Source organism: Lynx rufus, unplaced genomic scaffold (assembly GCF_022079265.1).
Source record: "Lynx rufus isolate CCGP_SWC_20201006 ecotype Redwood Valley unplaced genomic scaffold, mLynRuf1.p SCAF_5, whole genome shotgun sequence".
In the NCBI taxonomy this organism is placed as follows: domain Eukaryota; kingdom Metazoa; phylum Chordata; class Mammalia; order Carnivora; family Felidae; genus Lynx; species Lynx rufus.
The window spans coordinates 75,526,962-75,544,509 of record NW_025814867.1 but is presented as its reverse complement, the minus strand read 5'-3'; the positions used below and the strand labels follow the sequence as shown (position 1 = coordinate 75,544,509).

The 17,548-nt window shown below is 45.3% G+C and overlaps 1 protein-coding gene across 3 annotated transcripts in view; it reads left to right on the top strand.

Annotated features, from left to right (window-relative positions):
• The first annotated feature begins 11,114 nt into the window (after window positions 1–11,114).
• The window catches only part of PARL (presenilin associated rhomboid like), a 51,010-nt gene continuing 44,576 nt past the window's right edge, over window positions 11,115–17,548 (top strand). For all 3 annotated transcript variants that reach the window (XM_047099347.1, XM_047099346.1, XM_047099348.1), the window contains exon 1: window positions 11,115–11,256. In XM_047099347.1, coding sequence (XP_046955303.1) covers window positions 11,132–11,256 — 125 coding nt within the window. In that variant the 5' untranslated portion in view covers window positions 11,115–11,131. The remainder of the gene's footprint in view (window positions 11,257–17,548) is intronic.

Below are 17,548 nucleotides of genomic sequence, written 5' to 3'. Positions count from 1 at the left end.
ATAAACGCTGAGGTCGGGCAGGGTGGGTGAAGAAGGTGGCCAGAGGGGGCTAAGAAGGAGGCTGGAATGAACTAGAAGCCCTGGGACCAGGAAGCAGAGGGGTGAGGGGAGGTGCAGGTCCAAGATGTAGCCCCTGCTCAACGGGCTGGCTTTACTCACGTTGGCTTCCTGCTCCGGAAACTTGGCACCTTCTCCTGAGGAAGGGCACTTCCCGCTGGTTCCCTCCCCTTCCCATCCTAGGAAACCTGTGGCAGCCAAGCTTTCAGCTGCACCCGGAGACACTGCTCCAGGTGGCAATTCTGTCCTGGATTGGAGGCCCCGAAGGGTTAGGCAGATGAGCCTCCCTCTCTCAGTCCAGGGACACTAGAAGGAAGGAACTGAGGTCAGAAACGTGGGGGTGAATCCTGGTCCTGCCACTCACTCTGCGGCCTTGAGCTTCAGTTTCTTCACCCTTCAAATGTGGGATTTGGGAGGGGATTGCAAAAGTTGAAGGTTAGGACTGTGCAGAGCCTACCTCCGTGCAGAAAATTCTGAGCTGGTGGAAGCCCGCTGCCCATGGACGTAACACAGCAGGGAAAACCAACAGGATTCTGCTCAGGAGGGTGCCTTTATGGATGGGAGGGATTTTCTGAAAAGCCACGTGGGATGAGGGCACACCCAAGAAACAGCTCTATACTAAGCCATCTTCTAGGGTAGATGGATCCCATCGGTTGGAGGGCTTCTGTTATGTTAAGTGGGGTTTGAAATCCAAGCCAGAGGTGAATGGCTACTGAGAACGATTCCCTTCCCCATGACAGCAGTCAGCCCTCAATCAATGTTGACTAAATACTTTTTAAATTTTTTTTTAATGTTTATTCATTTTTGAAAGACAGAGACAGAGCACAAGCTAGGGGTGGGGCAGAGAGGGGGTGGGGTGGGGGGACACAGAATCCGAAGCAGGCTCCAGGCTCCGAGCTGTCAGCACAGAGCCCGACACGGGGCTCGAACCCACGAACCATGAGATCATGACCTGAGCCGAAGTCGGATGCTCAACTGACTGAGCCACCCAGGTGCCCCTGACTAAATACTTTTTAAAGATTTGGTGGAGCATACTAGATGACAGACCCAGGCTTCTCATGCAATGAGAAGAGCACTGCACTGGGAGTTGGCAAACCTGGGTTTTCCGTGGCTCTTATCTTCTGCTTTGTTGTTTGGCCTCTATTTTCTTCCTTCCTTCCTTCCTTCCTCCCTTCCTTCCTTCCTTCCTTCCTTCCTTTCCTTCTTTCTTTCTTTGTTTCTTCTTTCATTATTTTAATGTTTATGTATTTATTTTTGAGAGAGAGAGAGACAGAGACAGAGAGTATGGGAAGGGCGGAGAGAGAGAGAGAGAAAATCCCAAGCAGACTCCAACGCTGTCCACGCAGAGCCTGATGTCAGGCTCGAACTCCTGAACCGTGAGATCATGACCTGAGCTGAAATCAAGAGACAGATACTTAACTGAATGAGCCACCCAGGTGCCCCAGGCCTCTATTTTCTAACTCATAAAATGGAGATAATGATACCTACCTCAACACTTACACTTATGGTGGACTCATGTAATGTATGGAAAGTCCACACTGGACACTGAGCCCTGAAGAAAAGTATACTTACAATTTAACATTATCTGTAAAACGGGTAGATCACCTCCCAGGACTGTTGGGGTCCAAACAAGATGCTATGTGTTAAAGTGCTGGGTTCCTGGCGATTCTAAGTGCACAGCTGGCACCAATGTGGACTGTGGGTTTGGCTTGTGTGAGGAATGGGTTGGGGGTGCTCTGAGAAGGTGCACTTGAACTGAGTGTTGAGTGCAAGAAGGCAGGAGATTCACGCCAAGAGGAAGGTCCCAGGGTTGTTTGGGACCAGCTGGGCTTTCTCTACAGCCCTGGGACCCATGTCTCCACGGGGTTGGCTAAAATGGACATTGTTGTGGGTTCCAGCCTCAGTGTCTGGGCGTGAGGGGTGGGGGCTAAGAATTCACCATTGTGACAGGGCCCAGGCAGGGCTGATACTTCAGGTCCAGGGACCACATTTTGAAAATCACTGTTTAAGAATATCACTCTTGGGGTGGCTTAAGTTTGAACCCCATGTTGGTGTAGGGATCACTTAAAAATAAAACCTTAAAAAAAAACAATATCACTCTTAATGGCTGCATAACATTCCACCAAATGGATGTTTTATAATTCTTAACCCTTATTGGTGAACATTTAGGCTATTTGCAGTTTACGTGCCTTTAGCTTGGTCTGCATTTTGTATTATTTCTTTGGAACTGATTTCTAGTAGAAATGCCTATCTTGTTTTTTTCATTTGATAACAAGGTTAAGAAAACAAGCACCAAATCATGATAGAGGAAGAGAGTTGTATCAAAATATTTAGGTCAAGAACACCTACTGTACGTGTACATAAAACTTCAGTCTGAGCTTCCTTGGAGTCAAGGCAAAAAAAAAAAAAAAGAATCTCTAATTAGTTATAACCCTTATTATGAAGATCATTATTCACAATATCCTTTTGAGGGCCAGTGGACAATGTATTGGGTGGTGCCTTAAGTAGGAGTTTTTGAAAGATGCAGAAATATTCTTCAAAATAGTAGCTGCTTTTTATCTTAATACCTTTCAAGAGATAAAAGTTTAACATCAAGTTCAATACATTTCTTTTTTTATGTGTATTTTTGAGAGAAAGAGAGAACAGGCGCATAGAAGGGCGGGGTGGAGGATCTGAAGCAGCTTTGTGCTTACAGCAGCAAGCCTGATGCAGGGCTTGAACTCACAAACCGTGAGATCATGACCTGAGCTGAAGTTGGACGCTCAACCGACTGAGCCAGCCAGGTGCCCCAGTTGAATACATTCCTACACGAAGTCAAAAAATATGTCGTTGAGCTTTGTAGCTCTCTGGCAACCCAGCTTGAGACAGTCTCTATGCAGGTTTCTGACATGGGCTGGACAATAACACAGTGATTCCTGCTCTTTGCCAAGGTGTACTGGGTGCCAAGGGCTTTGCACCCACGATATCATCCAGTCCTCACTAAAGGATATTGAACTGTGCTCGGCAGTAACTGGCCAGCAAGTTCATAGGTTTGACAAATGTCTACTAGGATGTGAGGACAGGACCATGGACCGTGTCCTCAGGTCCTCTTGCTGTTGGCAGGTAGGAGGCCCTGAGCCCTGGTGGTCTAAAAGCTGTGTCAAATTAGATCAAGTTAAAAAGGAGAGAATCAGAGTTCAGTTGTTTCATGCCACTTAGGATCAGAAATGTCCGTATTAAGAGCTCATTTCTGCCAGTTTCATTCTGGAAATTATTCTGTAACAAGAACTCCAAGGAGCCATTAATAGCCTGGGATCGATACTGAGCTATAGCAACGTGGGTGGGAGATGCTTTCTGAAAGAGAAATCAAAGCTTGCCAGCAGATCAGTAAATGTTACAGGTATTCCTAAACTGTTTTTAACTACTCCATCAAGCCAAATGATAGCAGCACCAGCACGATCTCTAATACAGGGATGGCATTCAAGCCTGTCTTCTCAGACATTCTATTTGATTATGAGCTCCCAACTGTCATTTCCTGGGAAGAAGCTGACATGGAGTCCACAGGGGGTACCCAGCAGGCAGATGGCTCTGTAATTTGAGCTGCCCTTTCTGTGTACTGGATAGGTTATACTCTGGGGCTGTTCCATGAATTATGATCAGTCACTTTGCAAGGAATCCAGAATGTCACCCAGAACAGGAAATAACAAATTCGGGTGGAAAAGAGAGTCTTGCCAGGGCCCTCCGCATCTAAACATGATTATTAGTAAATGTTATAATGCAGAAGTTCCTTCATCCCAGGTAGGGAAAACAGGGGGAAATTCCCAGGGCTGTAATTAAGAAATATATCGTTCACTCAGGCAGAACATATGCCTCCCAACGCCTCTGCTAAAAGCCATAGACCAGCCTGGTGGTTCAGATGGCTGGGGTCGCGCCCCCCCCCCCCACCTTAAGTCTGCAGTAGAGCAACTTAAAAGAAGAAATGAGGGGCGCCTGGGTGGCTCAGTCGGTTGAGCGGCCGACTTCCGCTCAGGTCATGATCTCGCGGTCCGTGTGTTCGAGCCCCGCGTCGGGGTCTGTGCTGACAGCTCAGAGCCTGGAGCCTGTTTCAGATTCTGTGTCTCCCTCTCTCTGCCCCTCCCCCGTTCATGGTCTGTCTCTCTCTGTCTCAAAAATAAATAAACGTTAAAAAAATTTAAAAGAAGAAATGAAGGGGCACCTGACTGACTCAGTTGGTAGAGCATGTGACTCTTTTTTTTTTCCTTTTTTAATATTTATTTATTCTTGAGAGAGAGAGAGAGAGACAGAGCACCAGTGAGGGAGGGGCAGAGAAAGAGAGGGAGACACAGAATCTGAAGCAGGCTCCAGACTCTGAGCTGTCAGCATAGAGCCCAACACTGGGCTCAAACCCACAAACCATGAGATCATGACCTGAGCTGAAGTCAGATGTTTAACTGACTGAGCCACCCAGGCACCCCAAGAGCATGTGACTCTTGATCTCAGAGTTGTGGGTTAGAGCCCCACATTGGGTGTAGAGCTTATTTTTAAAAAGGGGAAAAAAAGAAAAGTGACTTCTGAAAGTACTGTTTACATCGGCTGAATTTCTGCATTCTTAATTTGCTTCTGTTTGGGATGCAGGCATCAAACTGCTAAGTTTTTTGTTTTTGTTTTCAACTCCAAGACACCCTTATTGAAACCAAGAATCCTGTGGCTAGTCCTCTGGCCTCCACAGGAGTGGCTAATTTAATTCTCGGGTGTTAGTTAAATGAGCTGTGAGTTATGAAGCCTTCCTCAGAATCCCTGGAGCTGAGTGTCCCAAGTCCTGGATGCATGACCAACCCCATCCTGGTTCCACTTTGACCTTCCTCTTAGCCCAGGGACACATGGTAAAGAGCAGAAGTCACCCTGTAGGGACACTTGGCTCCTTTATGCTCCCACCTGATCAGGCTGATTCTCCTTCCAATCACTCCTCCTTTGAGGTTGGAGTGAGGACTAGGCTAGGGTTCAAGTTCTCCTCTCCCCACCCCCAAAAGAGTTAGGGTTAGGGTTAGGGCTAGGGCTAAGTTGGGGTTCATGTTCTCCACTCCCTGGTCCTAAAGAGGGAAGCTTTTTGTCTTATCCCCTTTCCTCTGCCTCATCACTCAGTTTTTCTTTCTCTGCCGTTCTGTTTCTCCCCTCATCTCACCCCCACCTCATGCTATATTTGTTGCCCTATGCAGAACCTGGTCCTTTTCAGTCATGTCCAACAGCTGTTGGTTTTCTCCTTAAGTGACAGCAGTTGTGTCTCTAGATCTGGGCTGGGAGTCTTCAGGATAAAGACAGGTGGCCCTTAGCCAGGAAAGTAAGAGGCTCAGCAACTTCACTGATGTGAGCCTGGACAAAAGAAACCCAGAAAGAGATGCTGCTGAATCTCCTGGAGGCCTCCTGCCCCTGGGTCACTCTCATCAACACAATGGGTGTTCTCACAGCTCATTTGGCCCAGTGTCAGGGCTAGATGCTGGACCAGCTGACGCTCCTGAAGCCACACCAGTGTCTCTCTGCAAAGCACCATCATCTTGCCCAACCTGGCCTCTGTGCTCCTCGATCCTGAGTGTTGGGAGACACCACCCCCCCCCTCCCCCCCCCCACACACAACAGCTCAACCCAGGCCACTTATCAGACAAGGATGGAAACTTCCTGGTCAATGAGGCTTTCCTGCCATTCTCCGCAGATACTGGACAAAACATTGGGTTATGGGTGGTAGGTACGGGGTGTGATGGAACAGCCACAGAGACAGCTGCCACCATCTAATCTTTCCCTCTGCTTCCAGGGCATCAAGTGTGCCCAAGGGACCAGCTGGCTCAGATGGAGCTCTTCCTGATGTTTGCTACCCTCTTCAGGACCTTTTGGTTCTAACTGCTGGAGGAGCCCAGGGCTCAGGCTGGACTACATTTGGGGCAGTTTGCAGCCCCAGCCCCCGAGGATCTGTGCAGTGCCCCATCCGAGCTGCCCTAGCCCAGGTCCTAGGTGGGGAGGGTCCGTAGCCAGCAGAGGGTCTGGAGACCTATCCTCCCACAAAGTCCTTCCTCAGTCTCTCTCAGCTTCTGCAAAATTGTAGAAGAAAAGCAGGGTTTTACCCAGCTCAGCTGCTCATGGATCCCCTGATACAGGCTCTATGGAGTGACATTAGAGGGTAGACTTAATAAGGATTCTATAATAGCTTCAGTAGCTCAGTCTTGGGTTAGTTATGCTTTGGCAGGAAAGGGTTTTACAAGGTTACTTAAGGTTTGGCATTGAATCATTTGACAAGATTAGCTTGGGGAGTCAAGACCCACAAGGTAGCAACTAAATAGGTTTAGAGGGAAAGACATTTGAGAAAAACTGTAAATATAATGCTGAGGGCAAATACTATGGATGCTGGCCCCTAAGAAGCCAAAGACTGGGCAGTTTATTTTCTGCCCTCTCCTGCCCTCTCCTGACCAAAGGGAAGAAGTGCAGGTCACTGCAGACGCGATCTTGTCCGTTACCAGGCAAAACCAGCGACCAATGCCAACTGTTCTCAACAAATTCTCTAGCAAGCACTCTCTTTCCTTCTCCCTAGCCCCTGGCCAAGTTTTGAAACATCGTGTCTCCAGACAAAGGCCTGTTTATTTAAAAAAGATTGACTTATATTAAGTAAATGCAAACTAAAAAAAATTTTGTTAACGTTTATTTATTTTTGAGACAGAGAGAGACAGAGCATGAACGGGGGAGGGTCAGAGAAAGAGGGAGACACAGAATCTGAAACAGGCTCCAGGCTCTGAGCTGTCAGCACAGAGCCCGACGCGGGGCTCGAACTCACGGACCGCGAGATCGTGACCTGAGCCGAAGTCGGATGCTCAACCGACTGAGCCACCCAGGCGCCCCAAGTAAATGCAAATTGAAATAAAAATGAGATACCACTACGCATGCTTTAGAACTGCTAAAAACAAAATCCTGACAATCCCAAGTACTGGAAAGGGTGCAGAGCAACTGGAACCCTCATACTCTGCTGGTGGGAATGAATGGTACAACCATTGTTTTGACAATCTCTTGTACAATTAAACATTATACCATAAAACCCAGCCATCTCAGTCCTAGGTATTTACCCAACAGAAATGAAAACATGTCCACACCAAGATATACTGTATGATTCTATTTCTATGATACTTTGTTTAAATATGAAATTTATTGTCAAATTGGTTTCCATACAACACCCAGTGCTCATCCCAACAGGTGCCCTCCTCAGTGCCCATCACCCATTTTCCCCTCCCCCTACCCCCATCAACCCTTAGTTTATTCTCAGTTTTTAAGAGTCTCTTATTCTATGATACTTTTTAAAAGACAAAACTATAGGGACATAAATCAGATAAGTGGTTGCTGGGGTCTGGGAATGGGGTTATGGGTTGACTGTAAAGGAACATCAGGTGATGAACATCAGGGTGATGGAAATGTTCTGTATCATAACTGGTGATGGCTCTATGTGGAATGTATTTGTCAAAAGTCATAGAACTATATACCTGAAAGGGTGAATTTCATTGTATATAAATCATGTCTCAATAAATCTGACTTCTAAGAAAGGCATGTCTTTTTTTTTCCTCCTTTAAGGTATTTAGAAGATGTACATATGAATTCATCAACATTTCAAGTTAGTAGGATATCAGTCGTTGCTGCTACACTGAGCTGGGCGATTCCCATTAGAATTAAGGAAAGTTGATGTATTAATTAGCCTCTGGCCTTTTCGCAAGCAAGCTTACCAGTTCCTCTAGACTTTGTGAAATCTTGAAGCTTTCTCACAGACAACTCATTTTCTGTGTGGAACCATACCTATGGCCTGGAGAGTCCAGACTGGGACCCACTGAGCATGCTGGGTCCCAGAAAGTAGCAGAAAGACTGGGGGTTTCCTGCCTGGGATGTTCTCCCCCAACCCTTCCTCAAGGTTGGCAGCTGTTTGTGGCCCAGGCAGGCTATAGGGTGGAGAAAACACCTAATCCAGGATCCCTAATCCAATCCCTTTTTGCCTCCCTCTCCTAAGCCTCTGTCAGTTCTTGCCCTGTTAGAGCCCCTCTGGAGTCTCCTGTTTTCTGCCAGCAACCAAACTCATTGGCTTGCAAATAAGGTAAAATGAAATCCGAGACTCGACACCTATGACATAGCCAAAGTGAATTTATTTTAGTTTCTCAAACAAATCATGCCCTGAAGGACATCACAAACATTATTCTCTGCCTAGAACATTGCAGTTCTTCCCTACTTTTGGTCACCTCCATCCGTTTCTCTGGGAAGCATTCTCCCTGCCACCTGTTCCTCCTCCCTAAACTGTGGTATTTCCTCCTTCTTCTAAACTCCCATAGAGCCTTCTGTTTCTTGGCTCATAGCACTTCCTGCAGTGTGTTGTAATTGCCTGTTTATTTACTTGCTCCCTTCTCCACCAATAGAGCAGGATCTCTGGGAGGTCAGAGATAGTGTCTTCCAAAACACATCCTAGTACATTGCCTGGTATACTGAAGGTGTTTAATAAATATGTATTGGATGAATACAGTATTAGAGTGATAAGCATAAAGCAGTATGAAATCACAAATAGAGGTCATATAAATCAGAGTGGAGGTCTGAGAAATATCTCAAAGGAAGCCAGAATGTCACCCCAAAATATGTCTCTTTGACATAAAAATTATTTTGAGCTGAAGGCAATTAAGAAGAAGTAAATGCAGAAAAAGCTCCCCTTTTTCTGCCTAAAGGCAGGAAATGTCTCCTTTCCTCGAGACAGACTCTTAACAGCCCAAAAGCCAGAGACCAGGGACCGGAATAATCTGCAAATAAACCTTGTAAAACTAACCCTTATCTTTAGGTGGGAAGGAAGCTAGGTAGCTAGCAACTACCTAGCCCTAGTTGGACTACCTATAATCTGAAATTCATTGCCAATTATTCACAAATTATTGTTTCTTTGTCTAAAAGATATAAAAATTTCCTGGTCTCTTCTTCAGATCTTTGTTCTATTGTGAAGACTCCTACGTACATGTAAAAGTAAAATAAAATTTGTATGCTTTGCCTCCTGTTAATCTTTGTTTTTTAAGTTTATTTATTTATTTATTTTGAGAGAAAGAGAGAGAGAGAGAGCACGAACAGGGGAGGGGCAGAGAGAGGGAAAGAATCCCAAGTAGGCTTTGTGCTGTTAGCATAGAGCCTGATACAGGGCTTGATCTTATCAACCATGAGATTGTGACCTTAGCTGAAATCAAGAGTCAGGTGCTTCAGCAAAGGAAACAATCAACAAAACAAAAAGGCAAACAACGGAATGGGAAAAGATATTTGCAAATGACATATCGGACAAAGGGCTAGTATCCAAAATCTATAAGGAGCTCACCAAACTCCACACCCAAAAAACAAATAATCCAGTGAAGAAATGGGCAGAAAACATGAATAGACACTTCTCTAAAGAAGACATCCAGATGGCCAACAGGCACATGAAAAGATGCTCAACATCGCTCCTCCTCAGGGAAATACAAATCAAAACCACACTCAGATATCACCTCACCGCCAGTCAGAGTGGCCAAAATGAACAAATCAGGAGACTATAGATGCTGGACAGGATGTGGAGAAACGGGAACCCTCTTGCACTGTTGGTGGGAATGCAAACTGGTGCAGCCACTCTGGAAAACAGTGTGGAGGTTCCTCAAAAAATTAAAAATAGACCTACCCTATGACCCAGCAATAGCACTGCTAGGAATTTACCCAAGGGATACAGGAGTACTGATGCATAGGGGCACTTGTACCCCAATGTTTATAGCAGCACTCTCAACAATAGTCAAATTGTGGAAAAAGCCTAAATGTCCGTCAACTGATGAATGGATAAAGAAATTGGTTTATATACACAGTGGAGTACTACTTGGCAATGAGAAAGAATGAAATATGGCCTTTTGTAGCAATGTGGATGAAACTGGAGAGTGTTATGCTAGGTGAAATAAGTCAGGCAGAGAAAGACAGATACTATATGTTTTCACTCTTATATGGATCCTGAGAAATTTAACAGAAACCCATGGGGGAGGGGAAGGAAGAAAAAAAAGAGAAGAGGTTAGAATGGGATAGAGCCAAAGCATAAAAGGCTCTTAAAAACTGAGAAAAACTGAGGGTTGATGGGGAGTGGGGGGGGGGTAGGTGATGGGCATTGAAGAGGGCATCTTTTGGGATGAGCACTGGGTGTTGTATGGAAACCAATTTGACAATAAATTTCATATAAAAAAAAAAAAGTCAGGTGCTTAACCCACTGAGTCACCCAGGCACTCCTCCTGTTAATATTTATCAGTTTAATTTTCAGACCTGGCCAGGGACCTCAAGAAAATGGAGGAAAACTTTTTCCTCCCCTACAGCCTCCTAGAAAAGATGGCAATTGAGGTTGGTCTGAAGGACAAGTTGATTAGGTAGGTTGAGTAGGGAGAGAAGGGGAAGGTGTTTCAGACAGTGGGAATGGTATATGAACTCTGGAGAAGCAGGTGCCTTTAAGAAACTGCAAATCATACAGTTTGACTGCAGCTAAGGTCGGAGGGCGGGATGGAGTGGCAGGAAATAAAGCTGCCTGACAGGTAGGCAAGGTTGACTCATGAAGTTTGTATTTCACCTAGAATCCGGAGTTCCATTTCAGGTTTGGACTTTTTGTTAAAGATCAGAGGCACATCCTCTTAAGTATGTCATAACATGAAACTAAGAGATCAGAAAAAAAGAGAAGTAATATAAGAAAACTTGGGTTGCAATGACGGTTCCTCCACTCCTTTCTGAGCCTCTGTAAACCAGCGGTGATAATGGCCGCCTCAACAGTTTTGCGAGGATTACACGCAGTAACTTCGGTAAAGTCCCTGGTACGTGGCATTACTCAATGAGTGCTAGTTTTTCCTTCTTTTTTTCCTCTGGACCTCATGTGCAAACGGGGCGGAGGCCGCGCCGCTCTCCCGAGCGCCCGCGGAACCCTTGGGTGCGTTGGGCCTCCGCTCAGCCGTGCAGGGGCGCTCTAGGCTGCTCCTCGGCGCTCTGTGGTTTTTCCTCCGCCCCGGAAGTGGTTCCGCGGCAGGGGTTCGTAAGGTCGGGCCATGGGGGGGCAGAGGTTGGGAAGATGGCGTGGCGAGGCTGGGCGCAGAGAGGCTGGGGCTGTGGCCGGGCGTGGGCTCCGCCGGCGGGCGGCCGCAGCTGCGAGGAGCTCACTGCGGCCCTGGCCCCGCCGCGACTGCTCGGACGCAGGTAAAGATCGCCTCTCCTGGCTTCTTTCCCCTCGGTTCCTCAGCTCTGGCCGAGCATCCTCGGGGGTGCAAGCCGTGGGGTCTCTGGAGCTGCCTTCGCTCACCCCTCTCCTCACCCGTCCCTTCCGGTTTCCGTCCTTCTTTCTTCTCTCTCCTCCGTCCAGTCCTCGCTTCTCGCCGCGCCACTCTGCCCCGAGCCGGGGTGCGCAGTGACCGGCCTTACTCTCCGTGAGCTCGCGCGGGCTGTTCCTTTTCCCATCAGGAAGGACGTGGGGGGAAGGGGAACTAGTCTCTGAGGGCTGAGGGGCGTGCAACCCTCATAATCCCGCGAGGAAGTTACTGGTACCATATTTTTAAGTGAAGCGGTGACACGGGTGTTAGAATAGCAGAATTGAGAGTTTATTCTCTGTCAGTCTTTATAAACCTCTGTTCTACAAATTATTTTCTTTAGCGTTAAGAGAAAGAACTAAGGGAAGACGGGGTCAGAAGAGGGCATCCCTTTGCCTTCTACGAAGTCGTAGGAAAGGCTTTTTTTTTTTTTTTTTTTTTTTAAAGAATGGAGACCCTGGAATATTTTGTTTTCACATGATTTGGAAAGAAAACTACAGTACTGGTTTTCCCGAGTAGAAGCTGTATGAAGAGTGTTGTCTATCAGTGTTTGCTGCTTTTGTTTATTCACTTCTAAATTAAGAGAAGAGAAAAATCCCTCAGCTGTCCAAGATTTTGACGTGTATTTAACTTGAAATTTGTTCCTGGGTTTTTGTTTGTTTGTTTGTTTGTTTTGAGAGTGAGTAGGGAGAGGGGCAGAAGGAGAGAGAATCTCGAGTGGGCTACACGCGCAGCATGGAGCCCGACACCGGCTCGATCCCACTACTCTAGGATCATGACCTGAGCCGAAATCCAGAGCGGGAAACTCAACCACCTAAGCCACCCAGGTGCCCCTTGTTCCTGTTTTTTAATCCAGAGTTTCATCCTTCCCCGTTTGAGTTGGAGTTGGTTCCAGATGCCTGGAATCCATCTGATTGTTGGTAGCAAGGAAAGGTAGAGCGTTCAACAGAGGGGCGGCCAGTAGCAAATATTGAGGGTCCGTACTGGTAGAGCCATTACCCAATTTTAAGAATCACCTGGAGTGCTTGTAGAATGTATTTTCCAGGCCCCACCCCATCAACTCAGAAGGAGGGTAGGGAGTGGAAGAGCCTGTAGTTCTTACAAGGACTGCAAGTGAATCAGGATAGGGATTTGTGAAAACTTGCATACACACTGTACTTTAACTTCATGATACACCTTAACATGGAGCTTCAGCCACTAATCTTAAACTCCTGGGGAGATGGAGAATGAGAAGGTCAGGTGGAGGTGGTAATAGATTTCAGGGGTCCAGGTTCCATAGTTTATCCCAAATCCCTATCAGAATTGCATGATTTGAGGGGGAAGAAAAATTAATATGGCTATTAAGAAACAACAGGTGTGTTAATATTAAAAATATGTGTAAGGAATGGAAAGTGAAAGACATTTTTGAGAGAGTATGTGTGTGCCCATGTAAGTAGGGAAAAGGGCAGAGAGGGAGGGGGAGAATCCCAAGCAGACTCCGTGCTGTCACTGCAGGGCCAAGGCAGGTCTTGACCCCATGTACTGTGAGCCTAAGCCAAGAGTAGGACTCTCAGCCAGTTGAGCCACCCAGGTACTCCTCATCTTTTTTTTTTTTTTATTTGCAGAGTTGGAAAAGGACATTTTTATGGTTGCGTAGAAAAATGTGCATTATAAAAGAATATGAGTAAGCCTGAAATAGTATATATGCCTACTCACCTCTGGAAACAAGCACTTTAAAATTAATAGGAAGAATGAGTTACCTTGTATGTAACTTTATTAGGTCTGCTTTGACTTCTTGTATTTCTAAGATTAGTATACAGAAGAATGAAGCTAGAGGTGAGGTTAAAAAGCAGAGCTCTGGGCTTAATCCTTGTGATTCTGTTATGATAGGCCTGAAGCATGGCTGAGAATTTGCACTACAGGTAGTGATATAGAAGTTCTGTAAACTGGCAGGTCTAAGGCGGTCCACCAGCTAAAAATGGTTTCTACATTTTTAAAGGGTTGCAAAGCAAAATAATATGTGACAGATGTTTCTTCAACTAAAATATTTAGTCTCTGTTCCTTTACAGAAAAAGGAAAAAATATCAGGCTCTTCAGAAGCTTTACCATTTTCAAATTTCTGGCAGCACTTCTGAGAAATGGTTTAGTGTTGAAAGAAGCCTGCATGATTTCATTTGTATGGAAGTATCTAAGAGAATAGTTGGTTGTTCAGTTATTTTCCCTGTTTAATTTACCATCTGTTGGGGCGCCTGGGTGGCGCAGTCGGTTAAGCGTCCGACTTCAGCCAGGTCACGATCTCGCAGTCTGTGAGTTCGAGCCCCGCGTCGGGCTCTGGGCTGATGGCTCAGAGCCTGGAGCCTGCTTCCGATTCTGTGTCTCCCTCTCTCTCTGCCCCTCCCCCGTTCATGCTCTGTCTCTCTCTGTCCCAAAAATAAATAAACGTTGAAAAAAAAAAAATTAATTTACCATCTGTTAACTCAGGATAGGTTTTAAGAAAATAATTTGGTCATGCAAGTGTTTATGTCAAAATCCCCTCTCCCCTAAAAACATTTATTTTTAAGTGGAATGACTTTATTGTGTGTATCCTTGGACACATGCTATCTCCATTTGAACATTAGGCCATTTCTACTCAATTTATCCATGAAAATCTTTAATAACATAGACATTAGTGCCGACTTGTACTTATATCCAAGTTGCACTGTTAAAACAACTCACAAGACAGTTCATCATTATGCCAACTAATACATAGATAATACTTTTTTCTATTTAAAAGTTATGGGATCATGTTAAAAAATTGAACTATAACAATTATATGACCAGTAGTGACTCAGGTATTCATGAGATCTTCCCACTTTGAGTGCATTAGACTGCTTTCACAAATTACTGGTTATTGGCGGAAGGACCAAAACAGCAGAGCTAAATGGCAGGCATGTCTTTATGGGATGGTATATGCTTCTAATATCCCTCTCCTCCCATTCCGCTCTCCCCTCACACCATCCATTTTATCATGTTTTTGTTTTCCGAATTTACTTAAGGTAAGTGATTTATTAAGTCATCTTTTCCATCTTTTGCACCGATGTGAATGGGTAGCGCTAAAGAACCCAAGCTTGTAAATATCTCTAACATTTGCAATTGGAGACATTTATCATGCTTTTCCTTCTTGTTGTTGCATTTTAAGAAATTTAACACAAAACTCCCCCTAAGGACAAGTGTACCTTGTCGTATAATGTGTGAAGTACTCCATCTAAAAGCATTTTTGTAAAGAAAAAAAAAAATTGTACTAACAGAAAACCGTATTCTAACCAATCTCAGTGATTAGGGGAATTTATTGGTTTTTGCAGTTAAAAAAGTCCAGAAGCAGGACTGGTGAAACAAGATTTGGTGTTTCAGATTGCCACCAGGATTCTATTTTTCTTTATGGCTTGGCTCTGCTTCCTAAGTGTTAGCTTTATTCTCTCAGCATGCTGTCTCATTCTCATATCTCAAAATGACTGTTAACAGCTCTTGGGACTATATACTTTTAGGTTCACATCCAGCAGAAAAATTTCTCCAGTATTCAAAGTCTTGAAATTGAATTTCACTGGACCAGCTTGGCCTGATTTGAGATACATGCCCATCCTTGAATCCTTTGAAATTGGCAGAGAGTGGGGTGTGTAGGTTAGCTTAAGCTAGTCCGGAGCTTGGGTGCCTCCCCCAACCAAATGGCTAGAAATTCCAGGACACTGTTACGAGAGGGAAAAAGGGCATGGATGCTGGGGGTCAGTGAGGAATGCTCACTACTGTCAGCCCTAGTTAAATTTTTGTGTTTAAATTCTTTGTTACAAATCTGAATTTTTGTTAGTCCTATTTAAATAGGATTAACCTATACATAACCTTTTTTTAAGTTTATTTTGAGACAGAATGTGCGAATGGGGGAAGGGCAGAGAGGGAGAGAGAAATTTCCCAGGCAGGCTCTGCACTGATAGCAGAGAGCCTGATGCGGGGCTCAAACCCACAGACTGTGAGATCATGACCTGAGCTGAAGTCGGATGTTTAACTGACTGAGCCATCCAGATGCCCCTGTACATAATCATTCTAATTGAAGTAGAAATATTGTTAGGAGAGGGGGGGTTAGGTTCTAGCTCCTTGCTATTGAAAGTGGTTTGTGAACCATGCTTAGGCATCTCGGACCGTGGTGGCAAAATTATTTTGTGAAAGGCCAGATAGAAAATGACCAGGCCACATATAGTCTCTGTCACATACTCTTTCTTTTCCTTTAAATAACTCTTTGGGCCACCTGAGTGGCTCATTCTGTTAAGTGTCAGACTCTTGATTTCGGCTCAGGTCATAATCTCATGGTTCATAGGGCCCCACCTCAGGCTCTGGACTGACAGCTGAGGGTCTTGCTTGGGATTCTCTCTCTCCCTTTCTTCCCCTACCTTCACGCTCATGTGCCCTTCCCCCCACCCTCTCTCTCTCTAAATAAGTAAACTTAAAAATTTTTTTTTTTCAACGTTTATTTATTTTTGGGACAGAGAGAGACAGAGCATGAACGGGGGAGGGGCAGAGAGAGAGGGAGACACAGAATCGGAAGCAGGCTCCAGGCTCTGGGCCATCATCAGCCCAGAGCCCGACGCGGGGCTCGAACTCACGGACCGCGAGATCGTGACCTGGCTGAAGTCGGACGCTTAACCGACTGCGCCACCCAGGCGCCCCATAAATAAGTAAACTTTAAAAAAAAATCTTTAAAAATTTAAAACTTAGCTGGAGGGCCAAATCCACCCTACAGGCCAAAGTTTGGCCTTTTGCAAGCTTGTTTAGAAATGCAGAATCTGCTATTTTCCTCACCCCAGGCTTACTGATTTATAATTTGATATTAACAAGATCCCCAGGTGATTTGTATGTATACTGAAGTTTTTCCCAAACCTGTGGTAAATCCCAACCCTGGCTGCACATGAGAATCAGCTGAGTAGCTCTTTAGTGATGCCTTCATGCCACCTCTGGAGACGAATTGGTATGAAGTGGAGCCATGGTACAGTATTTTTTTTTAAATATTTTCGAGACAGAAAGAGAGTATGCACTTTTGTGTGTGAGGGGGGAAGCAAAAAGGGAGACAGGATCCGAATGGGGCTCTGAGCTGACAGACAGCCCAATGCATGGTTTGAACTCACAAACCATGGGATCGTGACCTGAGCTGAAGTCAGATGCTTAACTGACTGAGCCACCCAGGCACCCCCATAGTACAGTATTTTTAAGAGCTCACTAGGCAGTTCTTATGTGTAGTATAGGGAAAGAAAAGCTGTTTTCCCTGTACCAATCTTACGCTTATTGGCTAGGGCCCTGTATAGACTGACAAAAGATGGATTTGCAAGAGAAAAACAAGCTTGTGAACATGTGCATTGGACATACACGTGGGGGTACTCCCTGATGAATAACACAAAGTTAGAATCTGGGCTTATATAGCATTTGAAAAACAACAAAGTTTTAGAGAAATGAGAAGACAAAGGACAAGGACTTTTGAGTTTTTAGGACAGCAAACTGTGGGCAAGCAATATATGAGGGAGCTAATGGATATAAGACTGTTAGTAGATTTTTCTGGTGCCTTCTCTGGGCACATAAGGGTCTAGAGTTGTCTCATGATTCTATTTTTCCTGGTAGAGGATAGTGGGTACACCTTTACAAATTTATATCCTACTTTTAGGCACATGGGGGCAGGGCAGAGTTTTTCTTATATCTGCTTCTCAGTTGCACTCAGCTCAAAACAGTCCTTATGCCATGGTGGCATGTTCTGCTCTTCAGGAGCCGGGATTGAGAATTACTTTTCTGAGACTAAGCTTTCAGTCATCACTGCCTCTGCCGCAACTGATGGTAGATTAAAAAACATGGCAGCGGTAATTCACAGCTCCTGTCATCCATTTCTCTTATCTATTTCTCTATTTCCTGAAGCTGGGTTGGTCTTGTGATTTGTTCTGACCAGTAGCTTGTGGCAGAAATAATGTACAAGGTCCAGAGTCTGAGCCTTGAGAGGCCCTGCAGCTTTCACCTTTTCCCTCTTAGAACACTCCCAACTGCCATGACAGAAGCCCCCCACTAGCTTGATTACTGAGAGACCATTTGGTGAGAGATGGCCAGCCGATAGCCCATACAGGCCCCAGGTGTGGGAGTGAGGCCATATTAGACTGCCCAGCTCCAGTTGAGCGCTCAAAGGACGGGTTGTGTAAGTGACC